At 38.9% G+C, this 25,294-nt stretch overlaps 2 protein-coding genes across 6 annotated transcripts in view; both read left to right on the top strand.

The window, feature by feature from the left end:
* The window catches only part of bicd1a (bicaudal D homolog 1a), a 34,286-nt gene extending 10,588 nt beyond the window's left edge, over nt 1-23,698 (top strand). The window contains exons 2-10 of one of the 4 annotated variants that reach the window (XM_086162573.1): nt 5,747-5,959; nt 11,133-11,285; nt 12,054-12,530; nt 14,745-15,128; nt 15,206-15,955; nt 16,599-16,750; nt 16,850-17,060; nt 20,198-20,283; nt 21,826-23,698. In XM_086162573.1, the coding sequence (XP_086018699.1) occupies nt 5,747-5,959; nt 11,133-11,285; nt 12,054-12,530; nt 14,745-15,128; nt 15,206-15,955; nt 16,599-16,750; nt 16,850-17,060; nt 20,198-20,283; nt 21,826-21,952 (2,553 nt within the window). In that variant the 3' untranslated portion in view covers nt 21,953-23,698. The other 3 variants (XM_086162574.1, XM_086162575.1, XM_086162577.1) reach the window with 3 other exon arrangements.
* A 1,097-nt stretch (nt 23,699-24,795) lies between these two features.
* The window catches only part of fgd4a (FYVE, RhoGEF and PH domain containing 4a), a 59,145-nt gene continuing 58,646 nt past the window's right edge, over nt 24,796-25,294 (top strand). The window contains exon 1 of one of the 2 annotated variants that reach the window (XM_086162565.1): nt 24,796-25,047. In XM_086162565.1, the coding sequence (XP_086018691.1) occupies nt 24,942-25,047 (106 nt within the window). In that variant the 5' untranslated portion in view covers nt 24,796-24,941. The remainder of the gene's footprint in view (nt 25,048-25,294) is intronic. The other variant, XM_086162568.1, reaches the window with a different exon arrangement.

Here is a 25,294-nt window from a genome sequence, read left to right as displayed (position 1 = left end):
TGTCTTGCTGTCGACAGCTGTGCAGTTTCTCAGCAGCGGTTCTGCATGTCTCTCTCCATGGTACTGAAATCCTTGTTGTGGTTGGCTGGTTGACCATCTGGACAGAGCACAACTGTATGAATGTGTGCGATGCTGGTGTGTGTGTGTGTGTGCGTGTGTGTGTGTGTGCGTGTGTGCGTGTGTGTGTGTATTCATAAGAACCCTTATTACAATAGGACTAACACAGTGATTTGTTCTGTGCAAGATAAGAATGAGATAGCACAGCTATACTCCATATATGATATACAGAGTGCAATTCTTCTATTTTATTCACTGCTTGCACAAATAGCCTCTGTAAAGTGTTCAGTTATAGTACAATATATTTACTGATATGAAAGCCAATGTAAACACATTTATAAAAATATGTCACATGTATGGAAATATGAGTGCAGTTAAGGTTGTAATAATAGTTTTCTTGGCTATGATTTGAGCTATACATTTTCTACATTTTCTCTCCCCTCTTTCTCTTTCTCTTTCTCTTTCTCTTTCTCTTTCTGTCTCTCACACACACACACAGATACACACACCATGCACACTATGCAGCTTTGGGCCTTCCCCTGACTCCTCGTTAGGTACTTGAGCTGGCAGGGAGGAATTTCAGGGCTTACAATCTCCCCCCCCCCCCCCCCCCCCCCCTTATACTGGTGCAGCAGTGGGTTTGTTGCTTCTGCATGTCTCCCTTTCTATGCCTCCGGGGATGAATTCCTATTGCCATGACTCTTTGTCTGGACTTTATCCAATGAGGACAGGAGGCCTAGGAGCCTCAAGGTTGAATCTGTTATCAGGTGCACCACAAAACAGCCTGCCAATCAGTGGCTGGGGAATTACTATTAAAGTTTAATGTACCATACTGTTTTTCACATATTGTCTGGGTTAAAAAAACACATTATATTTTCAAATTAGATACAGACAAAGATACAGGAACACATCACATCCACCATGTTAATCACCATGTGCATCCTGTCAGTGCTTTTCATGTAATTAGTCTGAAAAATGCAGGGTTCACAAAGTGTTATTTTTAGCCGCCCACAGTGCAACAGGAAAGCCTTAGCCTTCCGTGTAAGCACTGCCCCTGAGTCATCTGTAATTTCTTTTATGTCAAGAAGTGAGCAGATGGAGCAAGCTGACTTTTAGGAACATGTCTCGGGTCAATGTAGGAGGGTTGTTATGAAGCCATCTGCCGCTTGATGCATACTCACTCGAGACACAGTTACCTTTCTCTGCAGATGAGTAGCTGCATGAAACAGCGACAGTCCGTCTGTCAGTTACTGTTTGCTCCTGTGCTCTGTTGTTTGAAACGCATCAGTGAGCTTAATATCTGGTATTTTTCATTTTTTTGTGGCAAAGACTGAAGTTGTCTACATAGGTATATGTACGTTGAGTAGTTTAGTAGAGTAGTATTAGGACAGGATGTGAAAAAGAAATTGTCCCGTCCAAATAGTAAAAATAAAAGATTATAAATCTGTTAGTGCAACATGCTGGCATGGCCTGTCCTGCTCCTACACACCATAGAAACAAAATCTCCCCTGTTGAATATGACTCCCTAGTATTTTCTCATCTAGGCTGCTCTGTGTATTACAAATCTGGTCTTTCAATATAATTTTTCTTCTGTGGGTTCCAGCTGTGCTTGTTTGAGTTTTTGCTTCTCAAGGGAGGCAGACAGGACAGGACAGGACAGGAGGTTCAAATGGATAATAGAATATGTGAAAGACAGCATAGCTTGTAAAACAGTAAAGTGCAGTGTTAATTAATTCATCACAAATAAATTGTTGTGACTAAATATTTTATACATTTCAAGCTGTTTAACTTTTCTAAATTTTTATTTCACACAAATGATCCAAATCACTAAGCCTTAAGTATCAGTGTCAGTTTGAAAAATCAGACCCATGCAAGTGAAAACTATTTGATTTAAAGGGTCCGAAAAGTACCAAGATGTTATTGTTCTATTTGATCAGTATTTGTACCAGAGACATAAAAACGATAATAAGAACTCTCAATATATCTTAGTTTGTATAAAATGAAATAAAAAAAAACTTTTCATTATTAGGGTGTTGTTGTTTATGTTGCAATGCAACATAAACATAGTGACATCATGAGGTTGCACTGGGCTCTGCCCCATTCATTTTACCTTATGTGTCAAAAACACCTGTGCAACCCTTCCCATTTGAACCCAAGAGAGATCTAAGCGCTGAAGATAAGGCTGTGGACAAAAGTCAAAATGAGCTTCAACATAAAGATGAACAAAGACGCAAAGAGGTAAGAGTCAGCCAAAGTCGGTGTGTGTACGGCAACTGCTTTACTATGCTAAGAGAGAGAGCGTCTGTCGTGAGGAGCTCCATTTTTTTGGTATCAGCTGTTCACTGTAGACTTACGGACTGCTGTACTGACTGAACCGGGTGACTCATCATCAGCTTCCTCCGTGATCGTGCTGGTGCCCGATCTTTCGGTATCAGATGCTAATTCTGCAGTAGTCTGTTGTTGACATCCTTGCAGGAGAATATCCGGCGTCTCTTACCTGTGATGTTTTCTTCAAGCCACCGATACTCACTTAAAACTAGCAGCATCTGTAAGCTCTCTCAGGAGCTCACGTCGGCTAAATGCATCAAATGCATCCATAGAGAAATGGCAAGAATGCAGCTGTGGATTTTCAGGAAGTTATATATGTCCACAAGCAATTTTCCACTCTCTTCCTTACCCTTGGAACACTGTTGAAGCATTAAAGCATATTTTTGCTAATTAATCCTCTCAAGCAGTTTTCCCTTTAACAATCAAGACTTATACCCTCTGAGGAAATGGCGTAATTTATGTTGTGTTTTTCACTCGGCTGCTCTTGAAACTGTTTGGAGCTCCTTTAGCTCTCTTTTTCCTCCAGTCTCACAACTGGTAACTTAGCTTGTCTCCTTCATAAACCCGCCTGCAAGAACTTGTTTTATTTTCATACTTCTCTCACAGCTTCATCATCAAAGTTTAACAACAACAAATGTCTTCATTTAGATTTTGTTAATGTATGGAGAGCTTTACATCCGGCACAGACTTTATGTCTTTTGCTCTCAAGTGGGTGGTCTGGACCTTATTGACATTCAAAAATATCAGCTGAGTGCTCACCTATCCTCATAGCAGATAGGGCAAAGAGAAATCCCATATCTCTGTGGTTGGATATTGAGAGCTCTATGTCCAGATTCTGCTTATCATTTCTTAAAACTCTGAAAACTAATTACAGTTAATACTATATGAGGAACCATAAGAAGGTTAAAGAGCAGACCAAAAATACACTTTTGTTTCTTGTCCAGTAAGTGTAAATCTTGACACTTTGTTGGCTACAACGCATGTGTTTCCAAATCTAACCTGCCAAAGACGTTTCTAGTCAGTGTGATTTATTTAATGCACCCACATTGATGTCCTTTGCCTGATTATCAGAAAATTACAATGGTGGGATTATGTCAGAAGGGACATTACATTGCCTTTCTAATCAGAGTTATTTAGGCAAAGAGAGTCTGCTTTTCTGCTCATGGAACAGTGGCTAAATAAAGGTGTTCCATGGTGTTCCACTACTACCATGTTTTCAGGGACCACGGAAATAGTAGCAGTTATTACTTGAAGCAGTTTTGGTGAAAATCTTTAAATAATAAGTTTAGGTGGAAGATGCCAGGAGGAGTACTTGGTTGCTAAGTGTTGAATGAATGTTATACAAATTGAAATGTTACACAAAGCTCATATATTTCCATCACAATACCATACATTTCAGAGATCTCTCACCTACCTGTTTAAATTGCAAAACAGAGGCAACCACACTTGTTTATTGTTTGTGTGAAAATGCAGAGGTTTTGGTATATGATAGGGCAGGAGATAAATATAATTCTAGGCTAAAATTTAAAATGTGAACCAGTACACATGCTTCTTGTGATATCAAGTCTTATCAGTGATAAATACAAAAGGAGTCTGTATTAATGACATTTTTGCATGAATTTGCATACTTTGCATACTGCAAGTCATATTAGAGTGTTTATCATTATATAGCCTAACATGTATCCTACATGCTAAAGACAATGCATTTCACAGAACATGATAGCCTTTTGTGTTGTATATACACTGCTCAAAAAAAATAAAGGGAACACTAAAATAACACAAAATTACATAGGCAATGCTTAGTTTTTGTGATTTTGTTGTCAGCACATTTAAATATGTAAAGACCAATCAATGGAAATCAAATGTATTAATCCATGGAGGTCTGGAATTGGTCAGGTTGATCTAACTTTGATTTAATGCCCTTAAAACAAGTCAAAATAAATAAGTGTTGCTTCCTAAGTGGACAGTTTGATTTCACAGAAGTGTATTGATTTGGCGTTACATTGTGTTGTGTAAGTGTTCCCTTTATTTTTTTTTGAGCAGTCTATATTTAAATACCTCTACATTTATCAACAGAAGGGACATGTTAATGTGTACTGCAGCATTGATCACCGTACTCATGAGCCAAGGATTTGTCTTTTTTATTTTGGGGGGCGAGGGGTTAAAAAAGCTGCAAAAACTGAATATGCACATTGATGAAAAAAAAAAGCAAAGCAAAAAACAAAGGCATTCAACACTATCTGAGCCAGCACTTACAATGAAGTAAGTTACAATGAAGTATACAATGAAGGGGGACCTATGCTGCAATGAAATTTATGACTGTTGAAAACTTTCTGCCATATATTGGTGCTCGTTGGACCCATTCGCTCATAAAGCACAAAGTTAATTAAAAAGCCACCTGTGCGTTAGACAAAAGTATGCAAGCTGCCTTTTTCTACTCATCCTGAAAGCGTGTGTATGATCACAGATTCAGCCTTAACAGGAGAAAATGTTGTAATTCTGGTAATGGGAATGAGAAGGGTATTAATGGTGTAATGTAATAATAGTATAAGTGAATTACTGATACTCCTTAATGATTGAGGCTGTGTTTTCATTTCAAGTAACTCTTCCCAGGAACAGTATACATGAGATCATATCTGTGGTTTAAGGTATCACATGGAGTTATTTTTACGATGAGACAGTATTGATCCATTGTCTGTACCAGAAGCTGCTTCAGGCACCATTGCCATTTTTCCTGCTGATCTGGCGCTGAGAAAGTGAAGGATGTATCATAGTGTTTATTGAACCACTGCATCATTCTGCTGATTGGCTAGTGAGGAATGTAAACAAACTGCATACACGACGCTGAAGTAATGTATCTGCATCACTTCAGCGTTGCTCAACATCATTGAATAAATCAGACTTAAGTCACATCATTTGCAAGAGTCTTACCAATGAAGCGCATGTTGATAAGTTTCCTTGTATGGCCTGTGGCCTGTTTGTGCTACTTAACCTTCCTTTTAATTACCACAATCAAACCTCAGTTGCTTTATCATGACATGTCAGCTCTCTGTGCTGCGAAAACCTGTGTCAGGAAAATTACAACAGTGTGTCGATTGATCACAGCGACACATAATCCCACGTCGATGGAAAGTAGGTATCATCGAAGGGTGATACCTTTCAAGTTGCCATCAACTTCCAGTGTGCCATCAATGTGCAAAAATGCAGCAAGTGTCCATTTACTAGTGGCCAGAACTACAAATTTAAAAATGTTTTTTTGACATTCTTTGCATTCTTCGCCTTTTAAAATAAGATTGTCACTTGGTGTGCTGTTGAACCTCTGTCATTTCACGTCCCTTCTCCTTCCTCTTCCTTTCCCCAGGCCTTTGGCCAAGCTTATACCATCCAGCGTAAGGTGGCAGAGGATGGGGAGAGCAATGAGGAAACATTACTTCAAGAGTCTGCATCTAAGGAGGCCTATTACATGGGACGCGTATTGGCACTCCAGACAGACCTGTCCCTTAGCCGTTCGGTGGCATCAAATGCCCAGTCAGAGAGTGAGAGACTCAGCATCCTCGTGCAGGAGCTACGCGAGGTGAGTTCAAAAACATGGATGGAAATATTTGGCAATTGGGATCATATTTGAAAAAATTTAGTTCCAATACATAATCAGCTATCCATACAACATCATGCATATATATTGCAACAAAAAAAAAACATATGCTGGTTTTTTTTAATTAATTTCTTATGCTGAGAAACTAAAAGAAACCATGAACAAGTCTTTTGTGAAGTGGGTGCTAAAAGGAGGTCTAACTAATTTGCATTATGGGTGATACAGGACTGCACTTTCTAATTATGAACCATTGCAGTGACTAAAGGATTATTAGGATGATTCTAATATTGCTCTCAGGGGTCAGAATTATTATATTTTGGGGTGTTATCCATCTCATCCCAGTGAACTTTTTGTGAAAATAAATGCAAACATTACATTTAAGGAAAGGATGTCATATAATGATTGATTGTCAAATTTTGCAGGTTAGATCACTGTTAAGCAAACACAATTTGACCTCATGTACTCTTCTATATTGATAAGTAGGATATGCAATCCTGAATTAAATGCCCCAAATACTGAGTGATCTCTCTTACAAACAGTATTCTCTCATATTCCACACTAAAATAAAGATATCCTTTGTTCCTGTCTCGGAAACCTCATTGGCTTGACAGTCAGCTCGTGTACTGCGTGGAACTATAATCCATCCCAAAAGTGCAAAATTCAGTCCTGCTTGAGATATTGTGCAATCTCAAGTCCAAAGATTTCATTCATAAAGGATCACTAAGGAAGATACAAGGCTGAATAAAGGGACTTGCTTTTCAGTCAAATGTGTCCTATTGCAGTAAATAAGTGCATGCATAGAATTTGGGGTGGTTGTCATTAGGGCTACTATGGCTCAGCTGATGGAGCAACCATCCCAAAATGAAAATATTGGCAGTTTCTCCTGTCTGCATACTGAAGTCTCCTTGGGCAAACGCTGAACACCCAGTTGCTCCAAATTCTCTAGTTACAGCCTTGTGTTGCAGCTCTTCTGCCATCAGTGTGTCAGTGGAGGTGTGATTTGGGAACGTAATCCCATGTAAAGCCATTTGAAATTGCAAGGTGATGAAAGCCCTATATACGTGGAGACCATTTACCACATTTTATTGTTACATTCCAAATATATTTTTGCTCCTAAGGAGTCAATAAGTCAATTGGTAAAAATGAAATCTTGCACACAAATAGTCGAGAACACCGGCCGTGCAGGGTAACCTCTCCTTCTTATAAAAGTCCAGCTATCGTAGTTTTTTATATTAATGACGTTAATTACAGTCACTCAGCCTGTTTACCATTTCGTACATTATCCTATATGATGGTGTTATGGATCCATAGAGAAAGCATATATGAAAGAGACAATAGCCTGCTAAATTACTACATGCAAGTCCAGATAAGGCCACTAAGTGGTTCAGTCAGCCCCTTCAACAAATGCAAACTGTGCCTGTGCTCAGACTGGTGGATAAGCAGATTAGATACTATATGGCTGAATTCATTTGTTATTGAAGACAAAAATTCACACAATAATGTAACAGTATAAAAGAAAAAGGGGAAAGCTTAACTTCAGCATGTTCTCGGTGTTTCACAAAGGCAATTATTGGGTATTTTTTGATATAGAAATAGACTTATAAAACTCTGTGGTTCAATTCCGTGCACTACCTGTAGCATATTAAATAATTCTGCGCCATCAAACACAGAACAAAGTTCAAAAACAAAAAGCAAATGGGGATAGTTGTAGAAGAATCTGCAGGGAGCCTGGTGTTAACCTGTAGTAAGCTTTAATTGGCCGGGAGAATTACTTTCCTAATGACTTGGTGGGAGCAGATCAATTTCTTTCCATTTTAGTCTCTATTCACTCTTTATGATATTCAGACCTAATTCAATTAATTTTTACACAAATTGGAAAAAATTATATATTAGAGTCCATTCATTAAAAGGTCCTAATCATAGTTTCCCCCAGTTTTTTCCTTTTTGGATTCATAGAATTACTGCTGCAAATTTAAAGATATGTTGATTATTAGCTGCATTCTTGACCACTATATGCTTGCATTATTCATTGACAATAACAATGTCCAATTGGGGATAATATGTGAGTAGTATTGAGAAAATGATTTGAAGATTGTGAAAAACGAATACTTAAATAACTGGAAATTAAATTGTATTAGCATTGCTCACATTAGCAAGTATAAATGGGGCTAAATCACTCAGATAGGAATCAGTTTGCATGTGACTTGGTCCACGTAGGTCTGCAGCCAGTTTTGCGAGTAGCAAAGGAGTTCGACTCGGGGTCAGACATTCTGGCCACGACCCCATTGAAGGGTACAAATCCGGTGTTAAGCTTCAGAATCTGTGAAATGCCCTGAGCTCGGCACATGTGTAGGGACAGAGAGAGCCATTATACAACTAGTACGACAAAGGCAGGACACGTATTCTCATAATGTTCTCATCAAGAAACTCTGAATTGAGTGGTAATTTATTCCCGTTTTATAGTTCCAACAATTAGTAGGTACACATATGCATTTTCCCTAAAAATAATTGAGTTTCTGTAAGATCAGTTGGCAAAACCCATTTGTGAGATGTTTTTTTTAATGCTGAAATTAGTTTGCATCGTGGTCCAGGTACTCTGATACAAATTTCAGATGTAGAATTTTCATCTACATCAGGTCATCTTTTAGCTATTACTAACAAGTGATAGAGCAACATTTTGGGCTTTGTCTGTCAGAAGATATATATGGTCAATAGCCTTGCAGATCTGGCACTACTCTTTACAAACATTTAAATATTCAGGTATTCATGAGCTTAAGAGCCTAAACAGAAGCATTTCCACAGTGAAGAGCTTTTGTTGTTTTTCTGCCGGTAGCCAATGCCAAGTATATATCCACTAAACTGCATGTTCTGTTAGTGTTAAAAGATTATTTTGTTTGTTCACTAACAGGACCTTTATTTTCCAAAAAGCATAAAACATCCACCATTACATGCTCTACTTTCAACATGGCATCAATTACTCCCAAGTCAAGCTTTATAGGTTATTTTAAAGCGAATACAAAATGACAGGTTCCAAATAGAATCATCAGCATACCACGGACTCGGACGTATTCTATTCATCTTTTATTCTGCAGAACCATTTTGCACGAATTCCTCAGAACCAGTGCTGCTATTATGGCTATGAAAGCAAAGATGGATGAGTACAAGGTGCTTGGACACCCGCAATGTCCCCCTGACTTTGTATCATGAACTATTAAAGCTAATCTTAGCGGTCTGTGCCAAGTCGGGGAAGGGAAGTCCACCTCTACCTAGTAAAGTCTAAGTGCCAATATTGTAAGCCACACTGTCCCTGATCCTAACTGCTAGTCAACTAAACTTACAGAATATTGAGCCTCTGTAACTCTGTTCCCTGTGCACTTCATACCCAGCTACAGTCCTGCACTGGCATGATGATGGCAGCCAAGGTCGTAAGGACACCTAGACCACCTAGAAGTCCTCAAAGGCACAGTGTTTGGTTCAGGACTACAATCAGACTTTTTACCTGATTATTGCATTTTACAAAAAGGATGACGTAGCACCCGTGTATAAATATGTCTGCACCCATGTTTCACATCTGATCACATGGTTGATTACCAGGCTTATTGGCAATTTGTGTAGGGCCACAAACCCACAGGATCATCTCCTAAAGAAACCTTGTTGGCCAAAACTACAATAACCTTCAAGATGTCAGTATATCTATAGAAGATCAACATATTCTTTTCATAGTATGAAAAGAATGTGCTTTTTTTTCTGGCTGCATGTGAATCTGCCTTTGCCATCTCCGAGACCTGTGAAGCTCTTCAACAGAAATGAGGGGTGTTGAAAGCAACAATGTTCTTTCTGAATACAGATGTGTGTATTTTGTATTCTTCTTTCCTGGGTTACATCAAAAGTGTTTTTTTAGTAGAACTGCAGGTTTGGCCCCAATGTATCTCAATGGACTTTGCAATTTCACCATTGTTAGCTTCAAGAGTATTTCAGCTGCTGTCAGGAACAGTAACAATCAAAAAAAAATCCAGTATCTCATAATGGGCTGCAGTCCGGTTAGCAGTTATTAGAGCAATGTCCATCGCTGAACCCAAAAACACGCACACTCATTCTCATACTCATCACTAGCATCGTTTCTACAGGCCTCTCTCTGTACGACAAAGATAAACGCTCTCTTTCCAAAAATTACTCCCATGTTCTGTGTTTTAATAAAGGTTGTTCAGAATATTAACAGCATCTAAAATCTGTCATGAATTAAACACAGACTGGGATTTTTTTTAACAGTTTGTGAATCAGAGGCCTGGAAACGCCAGTGCAACGTCATCACACACAGTTCAGTGAAATTCTTGGAATCACTAAATGGATTAATATTATTCACAATGCAAGTAGCATGCTATTTACCTTCCGTTCAGTCCCCGTCAAACTTCAAAAGTATTGTATAATATTTGAAGTCAATATTTTAGGGTGTCTCTGTCAATGTCATTGAATCCCTGTGCCTCTGTATTCCTAAGATATTTCCAAATCAAGAAAAACAACATCTTTGGATTCTTGAAAATTTTGTGGGCATTGTATTCGATTCCTGAGCTGAAAGCTCACTGTTTCATGCAATTCAGAATAGTAGAAGCTTTTACGAGATATTTGTAATTGTCAAAAACCGTTGGCCTATTACAGTCCTCAAATAGCAACTACAGACAAAAATAACACACAGCAAGTGTGTTAGACTGTTGATTCTGTTAAAGAAAGAACAAATCTGCTTACAATAAATATCTAGGCATCTGAGGGACGCAGTGCATGTCTCTGGGTTGTTCTTCCCATTACTCATTACAGTGTTTACCTACAATCCTATTGTTAACTGCAAAGTGGGAATTTGGACAGGAAAGTAGAAATTTCACTGTCCAGGGAAACACATTTCTACACTGTACATGTGACAAAAAACAATTTGAATCAGGAATCGTAAAAATGTCAATACACGGTCAAGTTGATAACGTTTTTGGACATGTGGATATACTGTACTGTATATTATGGAATTTGTTATTACTCTGGTTGCCTGAAGGGGGAGAAATGCACCTTCGGGCAAGTAGTTAAGATTAATTGGATAGGATTAAACATTGTTTGATTCAGGAATACTGCCTTTAACCCAAATTGAGGTCTCTTCACTTGTCCTCTACAGAGTAATGACTCACTGGAACTGCAGAGAAGCAGAATGAGAGAAGAGATCAAGGAGTACAAGTTCAGAGAGACCAGACTGCTTCAGGATTATACTGAGCTGGAAGAAGAGAATATTACGCTGCAGAAACTGGTCTCCACACTAAAGCAGAGCCAGGTCTGTCCAACAATCACCGCTTTTGATTTTTGTAAAACACTCAAATGTTTCATTTACTCGTGCACTTGCTCCTCGACTAAAGTGGACACTTCATCACACCATACATACTGCTATTTCGGAGGCCTGTTTCCACATAGATTTATCCTAAACACCCACATAATTCAAGAGGAACCACTCAGACCCTATTTCTCAGCAATAATTCCAGTGCCATTTGCAGATGTGGTGATTACAGGACTGTCTCAGAAAATTTGATAAAGTTCTTTATCTTCTGTAATGCAATTACAAAAACAAAAATGTTATACATTCTGGATTCATTACAAATCGACTGAAATATTGCAAGCCTTTTATTATTTTAATATTGCTGATTATAGCTTACATCTTAAGAAAACTCAAAAATCCTATTTCAAAATATAAGAATATCATGAAAAATCATTTTTGTTTTTTTAATTGCATTACAGAAGATAAAGAACTTTATCACAATATCCTAATTTTCCGAGACAGTCCTGTATATTTGTGACTGAATCATCCCTAAAGGTGCATCCATCTCATTCACATTGACCGTAATCAAAAAATGTATAAGTTCTTGCATTAGATTCAGGTATAAAACAATTATAATTATCCTTTGGCATAATGTAAAATGTTACCAGATCGTTTATATGAACATATTACCAGAAAATAATTCATCCCTCCAATTGTCTGACCTAAATAGAGCCTCTGAGTGCATAACTCAGAATTTAAGTCTTATTATCTTTTTCTCCTGCTTATCAGGTTGAGTATGAGGGGCTGAAACATGAGATTAAGGTTCTGGAGGAGGAGACTGTTCTCCTCAACAGCCAGCTTGAAGATGCATTACGTCTAAAAGAAATCTCTGCAGGGCAACTGGAGGAGGCCCTGGATGCCCTGAAGAATGAACGTGAGCAGAAGAACAATCTGAGAAAGGAGCTGGCTCACCACATTAGCTTGAGTGACAGCGTTTATGGAGCAGGGGCTCATCTTGCACTCACTGTCACTGGGGTTGAGGGTCTCAAGTTTCCAGAGGAGACTGGTGGAACCAATGGGACCAATGGCAGTCCAACCGCTGCTGTGAACGGCAATGAGGACAGCAACCGTCAGAATGGCCACCACCACACGGGCACAGTGCTGACCCGTCCGGGCTGGAAGGCTGAGACTCTGCATCCAGTGCCGGACCTGTTCAGTGAGCTCAACCTGTCGGAGATGCAGAAGCTAAAACAGCAGCTGCTACAGGTGAGGAAGGAAATAGTGGTCATTCATAAAGTCACTCACAAAAATCACAGTAGTAATTCAATACCTGCTCCTGTACTGTTTGACAATTTATTTTTCCGTCACATACTGTTTCACCAGTATTTTCACAAATTCTGGTTACCCTTTTACTTGGTTTGACTCAAAGACACTGAAAATGTGGTCTAAGTGGAATACATACACATGCACTGACATGCTGGTATTTAATGCTGGAGGTCAGCGTCTCAAACATCACTCTATAATCTCATTAAGTGTTTATGTCAGTTTAGAATCATTATCAGCAGGGCTACACAAAGGAAATGTATCTTTTGCAGCATTTAGAGTTGCAATAGTTCATTGTGAATAGTGTGCATCGGGCATCAGCAGCCGGCACTCTCGAGCAGCATTTGTCATTGGATCCCAGACAGCTAACAACTGGGTGTGGCCAAATGCTGCTGAGGCCTCAGCAACATCCTCATACAGCTTTCACAGAAGACTTATAGGGAGTGAGTAAAATTGCATTTTTGTAGTCACAATTGGATAGGCTTTGGTGAGGAAATAATGACAGATAGATTCATAATGTCAGAATCCCCGGGTCTTATTCTGTTAGCAGTCTTATGATCCTGCTATTGTGCCAGAGGACTGTAGTTATGTTGTTGAATCATTGGTATACATCATTTATTAATCGGTCAATCTTTTATATATACTGCTGTCTTTGTGGTAACAACTACAAAAATAACAAACAAAATAAAACATAAGCAAGGCTTAAAGAGCCCATTAATAAAGCAGACTGTAAATGTACACTCTTGTCACCTACAGGAAGTCCGGATGGTTAGCATCTGGAAGGCAGTGGAAGCAGCATGACTAAAACTTGTTTTGAATTGTAAAAATGACAAAATAACTTGAATTCACTTGGAAATTCAACATAATATTATGCGCTGATTATATAGATTCAGTCCAGCTTCATGCTATCACTTAAATGAACTCTCCTTTTCAGTGGACTTCAAGGAGTTCAAGAATGCGGCATGTCAAATAATGTAAACATCATCCAAAAAAACAGTCAAAAATCTCACAATGAAGATATTACTGCACACCTTTTTACCTGGTCAAACTGTTTGCAGATTGACAATCAGATTCAGATTTGTGGCAATCTGCTATTCCGTGTAGACGATATTACCCTCTAATTCAGTTGACTCTGCTCGGAAAAAGGCCATTACCAGCGGCCCCGGGCTTCAAATTGCTGGTTGAGTTATATAAAATCAATTTTGTCTTTCTCATGAAGAAGTCAGTTGGTGCAGTGGCTAGTGTTTTTGCCTCACAGCACAAAGGATTCTTGTTCTCCCTTTATCTGTGTGGCTTTCCTCCTGGTTCTCCAGTTTCATGCAGGATGTTAATTGAAAAATGCCAAGATGCGTGAATGTTGTAAGTCTCTATGTGGCCTTGCGACCGACTGTAGACTGGACAAGGGTGCTGTCTGTATGCTAGTTTCATTTCTGTTTAAATGGTGAAAATGGTAAAAGAAAAGACCATGATGGGATGCATTTAAACATTTCTTGGGTCACAGTGCTTGTGTATAAATAATTGTGTTTTGTGTTTATTTGAGCTGTTTTTTACCTACCTAAACTGTTTTGTTTTGTTTTGTTTTGTTTTGTTTTGTTTTGTTTTAGTTAGTGGCTATCTAATCCATTGTTTCATTTAAGAACAATAGGAAAAGGCTAGGAAAAACTTGGGGTGACCTTACCTGGAAATTTGGAATGAATTAGCACTAAATAGTTATGATGACTGTAACATTGGCAATTCCAACGGTTACTTTATTCAGAATAAAATTCAATAATAATTTTAACCCATTGTGCTGGAAGACAAGGCACCTATTTGAAATTGTATTTAATAACAAATTGTTGAAAAAAGCCCACTCAAAAGTGCTTCGTCTTCTGGGCTGTCTTCCAAAGAATGCTAATTTGAGCCAAAATTCATTTTATTTACTTTTTTGTGGGTTTAAACATTTTTCTGTGTATACTTCAGGCAATGTCTTACCGCTTCAGGTGATATGTGGTCAAAAAGTAATAAATAATATGTATATCACGTGACTAGACTTGAGAAAAATTCAAATTCAAATACTTTAATTGAAAATATCCGGTGCAAATTTATAAATACATAATATGATACTGTTTCTATTCTTAGTGTCTGGAATGGTGCACGATGTTCCTTCCCTTCCTATAGGTGGAACGTGAGAAGGCTGCACTGCTCATGAACCTGCAGGAGTCGCAGACCCAGCTGCAGCACACTCAGGGAGCCCTGACTGAGCAGAATGAACGGGTCCATCGGCTCACAGAGCGCATCAGCGCCATGAAATGCCTCAACGGGGAAAAAGAGCTTGATGACCCTCAACAGAGCGAGAAGCCCGATGGTGGCTTCCTGTCAACGCCGGGACACGATCCAGACTCACACGGCTTTGAGATCCTCGAATGCAAATACAAAGTGGCGGTGACAGAAGTGATTGACCTGAAAGCAGAGCTCAAGGCCCTAAAGGAGAAGTACAACCAGGCTTTGGAAGGTCAAGGGGATAGCCACAGTGATGAAAGAGTACATGTGCTTGATGAAAAGGTACGTCATCATTGCTCACACTTAACGATATTCCGTAGCTTTAATGAAATATAATTAACTGCACTTTTTCCAAGCAGGTAAGGCATTTAGAGAACAGTTGTCGTGAAAACCGGGAGCGGGTGTTGAGCGTCGAAGCAGAGCTTCGAGCTGCCACGAGCACTGCCGTGGAGACCCAGGGGATGCTGAACACTGCGCAGGATGAGCTGGTGACCTTCAGTGAAGAGCTGGCGCAGCTCTACCACCACGTATGCCTGTGCAACAATGAGACGCCGAATCGCGTCATGCTCGACTACTATCGCCAGAGCCGGGTCACACGTAGCGGCAGCCTCAAAAGCTCAGACGACCCCCGGGCTTTACTCTCACCCCGTCTGGCCCGACGCCTCGCCGCGGCTGCTGCAGCCTGTTCGTCCGACTCTCAGCGCAGTCCCCAAGACTCGCCATCCAAAGACTCCCAGCAGAGTGACTCAACAAATGGCATGGTGGACAAGGATGCGTCCGCTCACCAAAGCAGCCCCACCCGCATCTCCAACAGTGTGTCTCCTTGCCCGTCGCCCGTGCCGTCAGAGACAGGAGGGGACTTGCGGAAGGAACCCATGAATATCTACAACCTGAACGCCATCATCAGAGACCAGATAAAACACCTGCAGAGGGCTGTTGACCGCTCTCTGCAGCTCTCCAGACAGAGGGCTGCAGCCAGAGAGCTGGCACCCATGCTAGATAAAGACAAAGAATCCTGTATGGAGGAGTTACTTAAACTCAAATCTCTTCTCAGTACCAAGAGAGAGCAAATAGCCACACTCAGGCTGGTTCTGAAGGCCAACAAACAGGTGAAAATCAGCTTCACATAGTATCCAATCAAAGTTACATATATTAAAAGTAAGTAATGTGAGAGTTGAGCAGTCTTGTGTTAACTTTGTCACAAATTCAGACCCAGCATCTCCTGACAGGAAATTCATTGTTATATTATTCTGTTTGTGAGCATTGAGAAGTTCCTTAATGTCCAGATTTGTTTTTGATTCATATATTCATCACTGAGCAACATATTTGTATATATGTAATTCAATACGAGTGCTAATTTGCACACAATACTCTCACAATATTCAATAACAGGTGTCAGTAACACCAATGAGTAACACAAATGATAAATTTGGTTGCTCCAGCTTGGGACTTAAGATGGAATTTTGTTAGTCAGCAACACAAAGTATACAACCCAAGAGACACAAAGATAAAGACAAAATACTGCCTAGATGGGGCATATGTATGTTTGCATGTTTGTGTACGCGTGTATGTGTGTGTGTGTGTATGTGTGTGTGTGTGTGTACAAACCTATCTTTTATCATTAAATCAATTTAGTTGTGATATTTATCCAGTTTTGTTAGTGGTGTCTATGCTTGCAGGCTAAAGTAGCTGAAGCACTTGGATGAGCCTATGTTTTGAAATAAAACCTTAAATCTTCTTTCCTTATAACAGACAGCGGAGGTTGCCCTCGCTAATTTGAAGAGCAAGTATGAAAGTGAAAAGGCAATGGTGACTGAGACTATGATGAAGCTGAGGAATGAGCTCAAGGCTCTGAAAGAAGATGCTGCCACTTTCTCCTCTCTAAGGGCCATGTTTGCTACAAGGTGAGAGTTGTTTCTCAAAACAGTATACATACATACATACATACACTTTCACAAATGGTAATGAAAATGGACGGCATCTCCTGTTACCATCCCCTGCAGGTGTGATGAGTATGTTACCCAGCTGGATGAGATGCAGAGGCAACTGGCGGCAGCAGAAGATGAGAAAAAGACCCTGAATTCGCTCCTTCGGATGGCGATTCAACAGAAACTGGCCTTGACCCAACGCCTGGAAGATCTAGAGTTTGACCATGAGCAGACCCACCGTGGCCGTGGCGCCAAAATACCCAAGATCAAAAGCAGCCCACCTAAAGTAAGACTAAGGCCTTTAATTAACCCGCAGATCATTTCCATCCTCACCGTCACACCTCAGACACACCTGTAACAGTCTACCGTCCTCCATCTTTAAGCTGAGTCACTACAGGCACATTTTCTCAAGCAACCTGCAGTTCAGCTTGTGATCACTTTGTGTGTTTGGGCCACAGGCCAGACATGATAGACTCTGAAAGAATAAGATTAAAAAGGACGTAGGTCAGCTGTCCCCTTTTCAAATCCCTTTTGTATTACCTAACTCCTTATTCCTTTGAAAAGGTGATGATTCACTCTAAAGGGCAAGTGTCCACATCCAGCACCAGCACAATGTGCATTGCATGGTTCAGATAACACCCAGGATTACAGGTGCTGGAGACGTCGCAGCACCTCAGAGAGCTTGCTTTTCATTTATAAGGTGTAATAAAATACCCTTTTTGTAATTATTGTCTCCCCACTGCAATAGTCTTACTCTATATCCAAAGGCCAATACTATAACATATGAAAGATCATGTTTGGTTATCCTATTGGAGGGAGTGATCTTGTGAATTTCAAGGAGATGCGGCTGCTTTCAATGACTCATAACTCATAGCATAACACCCCCTTGTGGTAAATTAAATACTACACAGGATTTATAAACCATAATTTTATGCAGGTTCCCAAATCACAACCTCTATGCTCTGCTAACACAGGGGAAGAATATTCAAATACTCTACTGAATATTTTTTTCCCATGCATTTCTTTTACTGAAATACATGTAAAACTACCTATTTCAAAATTAAATAAGTAAAAGTAAAATGTGAAATAGTCAATACTTTTAGAACGGTGTAATTTCCATACTCATCTTTAGCTACATTTCAAGAAATTCTTTGTCCTTGATAATGTAGCTTTTTTTAAATATGTTTCTTTAAGATACATACAACTTCGTTTTGTGGACTATCACATGTTTTATTTTTTCAAGGAAAAAAAGAGGCAGAATTTATCTTTTTTTTAAATGTAGTATTGTAAGTTGAAGAAGACAAGTGTTCACATTCATTCACAGTAATTTGAGTTAATGTCATCAGTTATTTTTTAACAAGACCAAGTCAGTAGTCCTCAATATAAAACTGATTTGGTAAACATGGGAATGTGTTCAAAGACCGTCTGACTGCTAGTCTGCACTAATGCTGCATGCTTGGCAGATCCAAAACACATGGCCTGTCTCAAACGTATTGCAACCTCACCTGTCCCTGACATGAAATCCCACTCCCACCTCAAAAAGCCTCCCTTCAGTGGAAGTGAAGGCCTCAAGATGAACATTATTCTCATATGAAAACAGGAACATCTGAACTGTTTCACCTGAACTGCTTGATATGGATGTATTGGAGGAAACCAGAGATCTCAAAGGAAATAGGGGGTCATAAATGTAATATCACCTTTTCTTTTAATTTTAATTAATGTTGATTGATTATATTTGTCCTCATGTAATCCTTTTATGTAATTTTATATATTATATTTTTATATTATATATTTAGGAAGCAGCATTATAATTGAAATGTACAGTATGATACATAATGAAACAAAAATGTTGCTTCAAGATCACAAATGAACTCTAAATAATCCACAAACTAACAAGCTAATGATTTATATATAATATAATAATATAATATATAATATTAAAATATGCATATATGTGTATATATAGAATATTTACAGTATTGTCTAAGATATAATATGGAATGATTGTATTTTTTAAATGTTAAAAATTGTGTGTTTGCCAGTGTAAATAATAATGACAATGATGGCCAATGTGCTTTCCCCAGAGGGGATAGAGGCAGACAGCACAGCTTCATATAAGGTTAGACGACATATAATGTATATCATAAGTACATTATAGATAGTGATTGTAATAACATCAAACAACCAAACAAATGTGCGTTCAATTGTTCTTCAGATCTGTGTAAACACAGATTCAAAAATTATCCAAAATGTTTTTTTCTGATTTTTTTTTTCAGCAACAAATGTTAAAAATTGAATGTCTAATTTGTAAGTCAATATTCTAGATAAAAGGCAAAGTCCAGTTCTGCCTTTATTGCAAATATAAACCTACATTAAACAGATGAGACTAATTCATTCTATAAATGTACAGATAATCAATCAATACTATAGATATACCTTGAATAGTAGGGATTAAGATAAGATAAGATAAGATAAGATAAGATAAGATAAACTTTATTGACCCCCATGGGGGAAATTGCTTTGTCACAGCAGCATGACACTTATAAAGTCAAAAAAAAGGAAATAAATATGAAGATAAATATAATTAGAAAGGTAGAAGACAGAAGATAGCACTTATATCAGTGTGAGGATTGTTAATATCCATCTCCAATGTAATATAATATAGAGATGATATGTCAGAACTTATCTTTTTGGGGGGTTATTTACTGTTTTAATTGTGTCCTGTCCTGTCCTACTGTCTTTAGAGATTAAGAGTCACAAAATTTCCTCTGAGATCAATAAAATATTTCTTGATTCTGATTCTCCCAAATGTAATTTTAAAAAAATTGATAATCCTTATCCAATATGCACATGAAATTAAGTATTATGATTTAAAAGTTTGATGAGGACTATATCTTGTCTCGGTCTTATTACAGACTTACACACTGCCAGGTGTTTGATAAAAAGGAAGAGGCAGACATCGTTTTTGAAATCCCACCACTTTCTAGCATCAAGCAGGATAGGATTGAAAAATAGCTAAAAGTGTGGGGGATTGTTATGGTGACAAGTGGAAGGTGCTCGGAAGTCATCCACCCTTCCAACTTTCTGTCTCCGTCCAATACCGTCAATCAAACTTTTTACACAAGAGCAAATACAGTGACACTGTTTGAAATTTTTTCCCTTGCTAACTCTTCTCTTTCTCTCTTGCTGTGCTTCTCTCTTTTTTGTTTCGTTTCCTTCAAACGTTTTTTTTTTAATATAAATATATTACATATAAATAAATATATATTTATATTATAAATATAGTAGTACCCGTGTCAAGAATGGACTGTAACGTCTTTGTCCCTCCCATAAAAAAACATCCCCTGCTGTGTCCTGTCTGTTTCTCTGTCCTATCGTCTGACCCTGAGTGTCACCACTCTGTATATCTGTCTAATTTGTCAGTTTTTTGTAGATTGTCAGCAGCCTGCTGCCTCAGTATCGCCATTCTCCTCACAACTAAGGCAAGGGAGAACCTCCCTAGCCAGCAGGTAAAAGCTGTAGAATCTGTTAGTCATACAAAATTGATCTGTCACTTATCTGTCTGTCTGTCTGTCTGTCAATCAATCAATCTAACAGTCTGTCTTCGGTTGTGATTTCTAAGTTTCAGTTTAAAATGCAACTTTCATTCTACGTGCAGACAACCACCAAAAATCACACTGTGCCTAGTCACACTACTATGGCCGAAAACATTGCAACAGATCATCTGTACAAATCAACAGCTTGATGAATTCATGACCATTGTAATTCTCTTGCTTTGCTGAACTGCTGCTTTTTTGTATATCATGTCTTCTTCTATACAGTTTGACTTCATCGCAACAATGGAGAACAATTTAAATGATCAGTTCGGGTGCAAACTGACAGCTCTCATTTCAGACATGAGAGATAACCAAATATCTGAATATCAAAAGTTTGTCTGTGTTTTTCAACTTAGTATATGAATATCCATTCTGAATTGAGACATTCACCACTATGTTGTGGTTATCCATCAATGATGTCATGAAATACTGCACAACCTCTGTGAATGTAAGCAGTTATAGCCCTTGCCCTGCAACAAAAAAAGCTGCAGCATCAGCAAGGCATCCTTAGTCACTGCATTTTCAATTAGATGTTCGACACATCTCTATCCCTGTATGGATGGCAGTCTGCAGTCAAAACAACTACCTTCTCCTGAAAACTTTTAAAAAGTTGAGGATTACAGTAGTCCTCCGTGGCGAGCCAAGGCATTGGTTTGATTCTGTTACCAGCAAAGACCTGGCGGTGCAAATAAATCATCATAGCAAATTCGCATGGCCATTCCTGAAACACCAAATTTTGCCAAAGATCCACTTTCCCTTGGACGTTTTTTTGAATATTATATATCTTTTCCTGTAGAGCAGCGGTCGGGAACCTATGGCTTGCGCGGCATATATGGCTCTTTCGGTGACGGCATATAGCTCCCGGACAATTTTGAGTTGAAACAAAAACAGTTTGGAACTGATTTTAAAATACTTGTGATATTTCTTCATAATACTGTCATTTTAAAGTAAAAAGAAATTAGATTTGAAGATAAATTTCATGGCTCACCCATCGGTCGGGTCGGGGAACCAATGGCTTCCGAAAATGTCCGGGTCATTGTAAAGGTGAGGAAATCAATTTTAGCAGATTGACAACTAGTTTATCCATGTAACAGAAAAGATGGAGAAAAGTTAAAAAGACTATGAATACCGTGCATTTCGGACACGATATTGGAATTTGCATTTGGAACTGCGGTATGTCTTATATGCAGTGATAAAACTGCATCGATGAAACAGTCAAATATAAAGCGCCACTTCAAAGAAATCCATGCAGCACCGGAAGTCACATAAAAAGTAATCCATATTCAATTTATTATACGTTAAAAATACTATATGGCTCTTAATGAAATATATTTAGAAATATTTGGCCTTTATGGCTCTCCCAGTCAAAAAGGTTCCTGACCCCTGCAGCAGAGCCTTTCGATAACCACGATTATTTATTTCTCCTCTGTGTTTCTGCCTCCGCCCAATCCTAAGTTCATGGCCGACCTCCAGGAATACCAAGCAGCCCTGTCCGGCAGTAGCCTTCTCTCCCCCAGTGACCTTCGTAACTGACTGGCACAGGAGACCCAGCCCTCCGGCGCTCCAGAGCCCTCTCGATTAGGCGTATGCCTGGCCGTGAGGGACGCAGAGACGGAGACACTTCAGAAATGGCTTCCTTCAGTATAACCTCCCCATCTTATGGTCAAAAAAAGGGTTTCACCAGAGACTTTGTGATCTTCAAGAGCCACACAGCTGAGTGTGCCTGCAGTTACCTGAGTCACGAGCAGAGGAAGAGCAGGATGTTTCTTCTCTGGAAGTCGTATCCTGTGTCAAAAACAATTAACAGAACTGTTATGGAAATGCCAGTGACAAATCGCTGGAGTCATTTCCTCTATTTGTATTTATCGCTAATTTATTTAATCTACTGATTATTTATTTATGTTTATGAGCTACATATGACCAGAAAGATTTTCCTTTCTGCTGTGTTGTGTTTTTTTCCCTTTTAAGGGCGAAAAAAGGATGACCGCTGTGTACCTGACAATATACTGCTTCCATCTCTGTTCACGATTATTTCACACCTGCTCAGACAAATCAGTGAATCCAAACCCAGAATGTTCTCATCGCAGGAGATTTCACTAAGCTATTCAAAGGGGTCAAACACACCTAACATGCAATATATAAAATGTTACAATAGGACGATTAAAACATTTTGTCAGTGTGATAAATGTGCACTTTTTAAACATTTTAGTACAAGAACCAATTTCAAGCGTGGGGGGGTTGGTTTTAACTTCCTTTATAATCTACTATGTCTTGGGATTCTTTCTATAAGGAGGTCCTTTCATTTTCTTTGTTTACACTATGTAGACTATTTTATATCTTTTTATTTGATTTTTTTTTACAGCAAACTTAGGTGATGCAACTGTATGCAACAGGAAACAGAGGTAGATGAGGGAATGATGGTGCGTGTTGTTTTTTTTTTGCCATTTTGAGGTGCAAAGGAGCTCCGGCGCAAATACTTGACCTCCTTTCACAAACATTATCCTTCGAATGAAAATGCCCTCAAAGGTTTTCCTCCGCTCGAGCATTTTATCACATTGTCAGCATGTTTGTGCTGTATCTCAACTTTCCTTCCAGTGTTTTGCTTACAGCCCAAGAGAAACTGTGTTTACTTTCGCACCATAACAGTAGTAAACTTGTTTTCCATCGCCTGACGCAAAGTTAAGCTGTCATCTCTCGCTTCCTCCAAACAGTGTGCACCACTGTCCAAGCACAATTACTCACTATGCATTAAAGCAATACAGAAGAAACATTTGTGAGCTAATCATTTAGCAGTTGTCCCTCGTGATGAATTAACCAGCAAGTCTACGGGAAAGTCGCGACTTCATCTTTACGCTTCTTAAAGCTTTGGAAACAGAAACGTGATGCAAAGCCAGAGGTCAAAGCTCTTTACACTGGCTTCTTTCATCATCAACTGAACTTATTAAGTCATTTTTCTGTCTTTATCCCTACATACTCTTTTTTTTTTTTCCCACTCATTCCTAAAGTTGTTTTCAGTTTACAGCCAGTAATATGAAAGAAAATAATTTGTTTCTCCAAATGTCTCAGTCTGTGTACTTGACCTATTTGTTTACGCTGAGAGTAGACATTACTTTTGCAACTTAACATATTTATTGTTTAAAAGTAATGTCAGAACCCATGCAGGCTCATTGGTCACTGAACTCTCCAAGTCCGTTTGTACAAAATAGCAGTGGATGGAGGATGACTAATTTTGTTTTGTCTTATTTTCTGAATAACAATAGCTGTAAACTGAACTATGATGGATTTTACCATTTCTCCTCTATTTAAATAAAAATGAATCAAAGACTTGTCTTTGGCGTTTATCTTACTTTGTTTGAATGGACTACACAAATATGTGGGGATATTTTATTTTAAATAAACTTATTTTCAAGATTAACTCAGACAGAGCTGGGGATATCTGGGAGAGTTGTAATATTTTTGACAATATTTCCAATAAGCCAAGCTCAAATCTATAATGTAAGAGTAGATTTTTTTTTTACACAAACTGCAGCCTCTATATATGTATGTGTGGTCTAGTGTGTGTGTGTGTGTGTGTGTATGTGTGTGTGTGTGTGTGTACAAATATTACAAATATAAATAACAAAAGCAAAACAAAAATGTAGAGTGAAAATGAATTTAACCCTCGTGCGCTCTTAACATTGTGTTTACTCCCCTTGTCCTAAGGGTCAAAAATGACCTATAAAACAATCTTTGTACCCTAGTGGTGCACAGCCCACATGGAAACATAAACAAAAAAGAAATATCACTTTTTCTAATTATGGGGTCTCTTTAGGAAAAGTCATAAAATTTCAAGTTGGCAAAAAATAGGTCAAGGTGTTTTTTTCTACAGCTAAACATAGTAGTGGCTCAATTTTGACCCGCAAGACAACACAAGAGTTAAATAATTGAATTTACCTGGTTTTATTTTGATCTCAAAAATAAAGGGAATCCTTGAACAACACAATGTAACTCCAAGTCAATCACACTTCTGTGAAATCATAGTGTCCACTCAGGAAGCAACACGGATTCATTTTGACTTGTTTTAAGGACATTACATCAAAGTTGGATCAGCCTGGAGTTTGTTTTTACACTTTAATTTTGAGTGTGATTCCTAATCCAGACCTCCATGGGTTTTATACAATTGATTTCCATTGATCATTTTTTTTGTGTGATTTTGTTGTCAGCACATTCAACTGTGTAAAGAGCAAAGTATTTCATAAGAATATTTCATTCATTTAGATCTAGGATGTGTTTTTTTAAGTGTTCCCTTTTTTTTTTGAGCAGTGTATTCAACGCGTGGGGCGCGTCGGTCTGGGTGCGCGCCTCCGCCAGTGCTCGTGGAGGAAGAGGAGGGCGTGTTTTGGATCCACCCAGATGAAGGTGACACTAGGAAAGTGGGGGAAACCCGATGAAGGGTGTCTGCCGTGCAGCTGATCTGCCATGTTCCCCGGTGACGCGGACGCCGTGCGCAGGTACTGTTTGTGTCACCTGACGGCGTCGATAACCCGCGTGGGGCGACGAGGGGAAACCCGCATCTGCGTGTGCGTGTTTCCATGTTGGACGGGGGCCTGATCCTGAGGAGAATGGACGGCTTCAACCGGGTTGCTTTCCGGAGGAAAACGCGAACTCTTGAAGAAGAGACGGAGTCGGAAGATGCAGGTGAGAATCGCTGTTATGTTCATGTAACCCCACAAAAACAAAACAAAAAAAAAGTTCAAAACAGTTATTTTGTTGTTTTTGTTTTTTCTCTATTTTTTTTAGTTGCAGAATTTCTCTTCACGGTCCGAACAAACAGTGACTTCACTTTATTACTGTGTTATTACACCTTATAGCAAGTGTATTACACTTATAGGGAAGGCATGGAATGGCCAGAGCTCAACACACCCACAATGCTAGGTGGTGTTTA

The sequence above is a fragment of the Fistularia commersonii genome, chromosome 17 (assembly GCF_037954325.1).
Source record: "Fistularia commersonii isolate RoL2024-O1a breed Wild chromosome 17, RoL_Fcom_v1.0, whole genome shotgun sequence".
NCBI classification, from domain to species: domain Eukaryota; kingdom Metazoa; phylum Chordata; class Actinopteri; order Syngnathiformes; family Fistulariidae; genus Fistularia; species Fistularia commersonii.
This window is presented reverse-complemented; position numbering and strand designations above follow the sequence as displayed.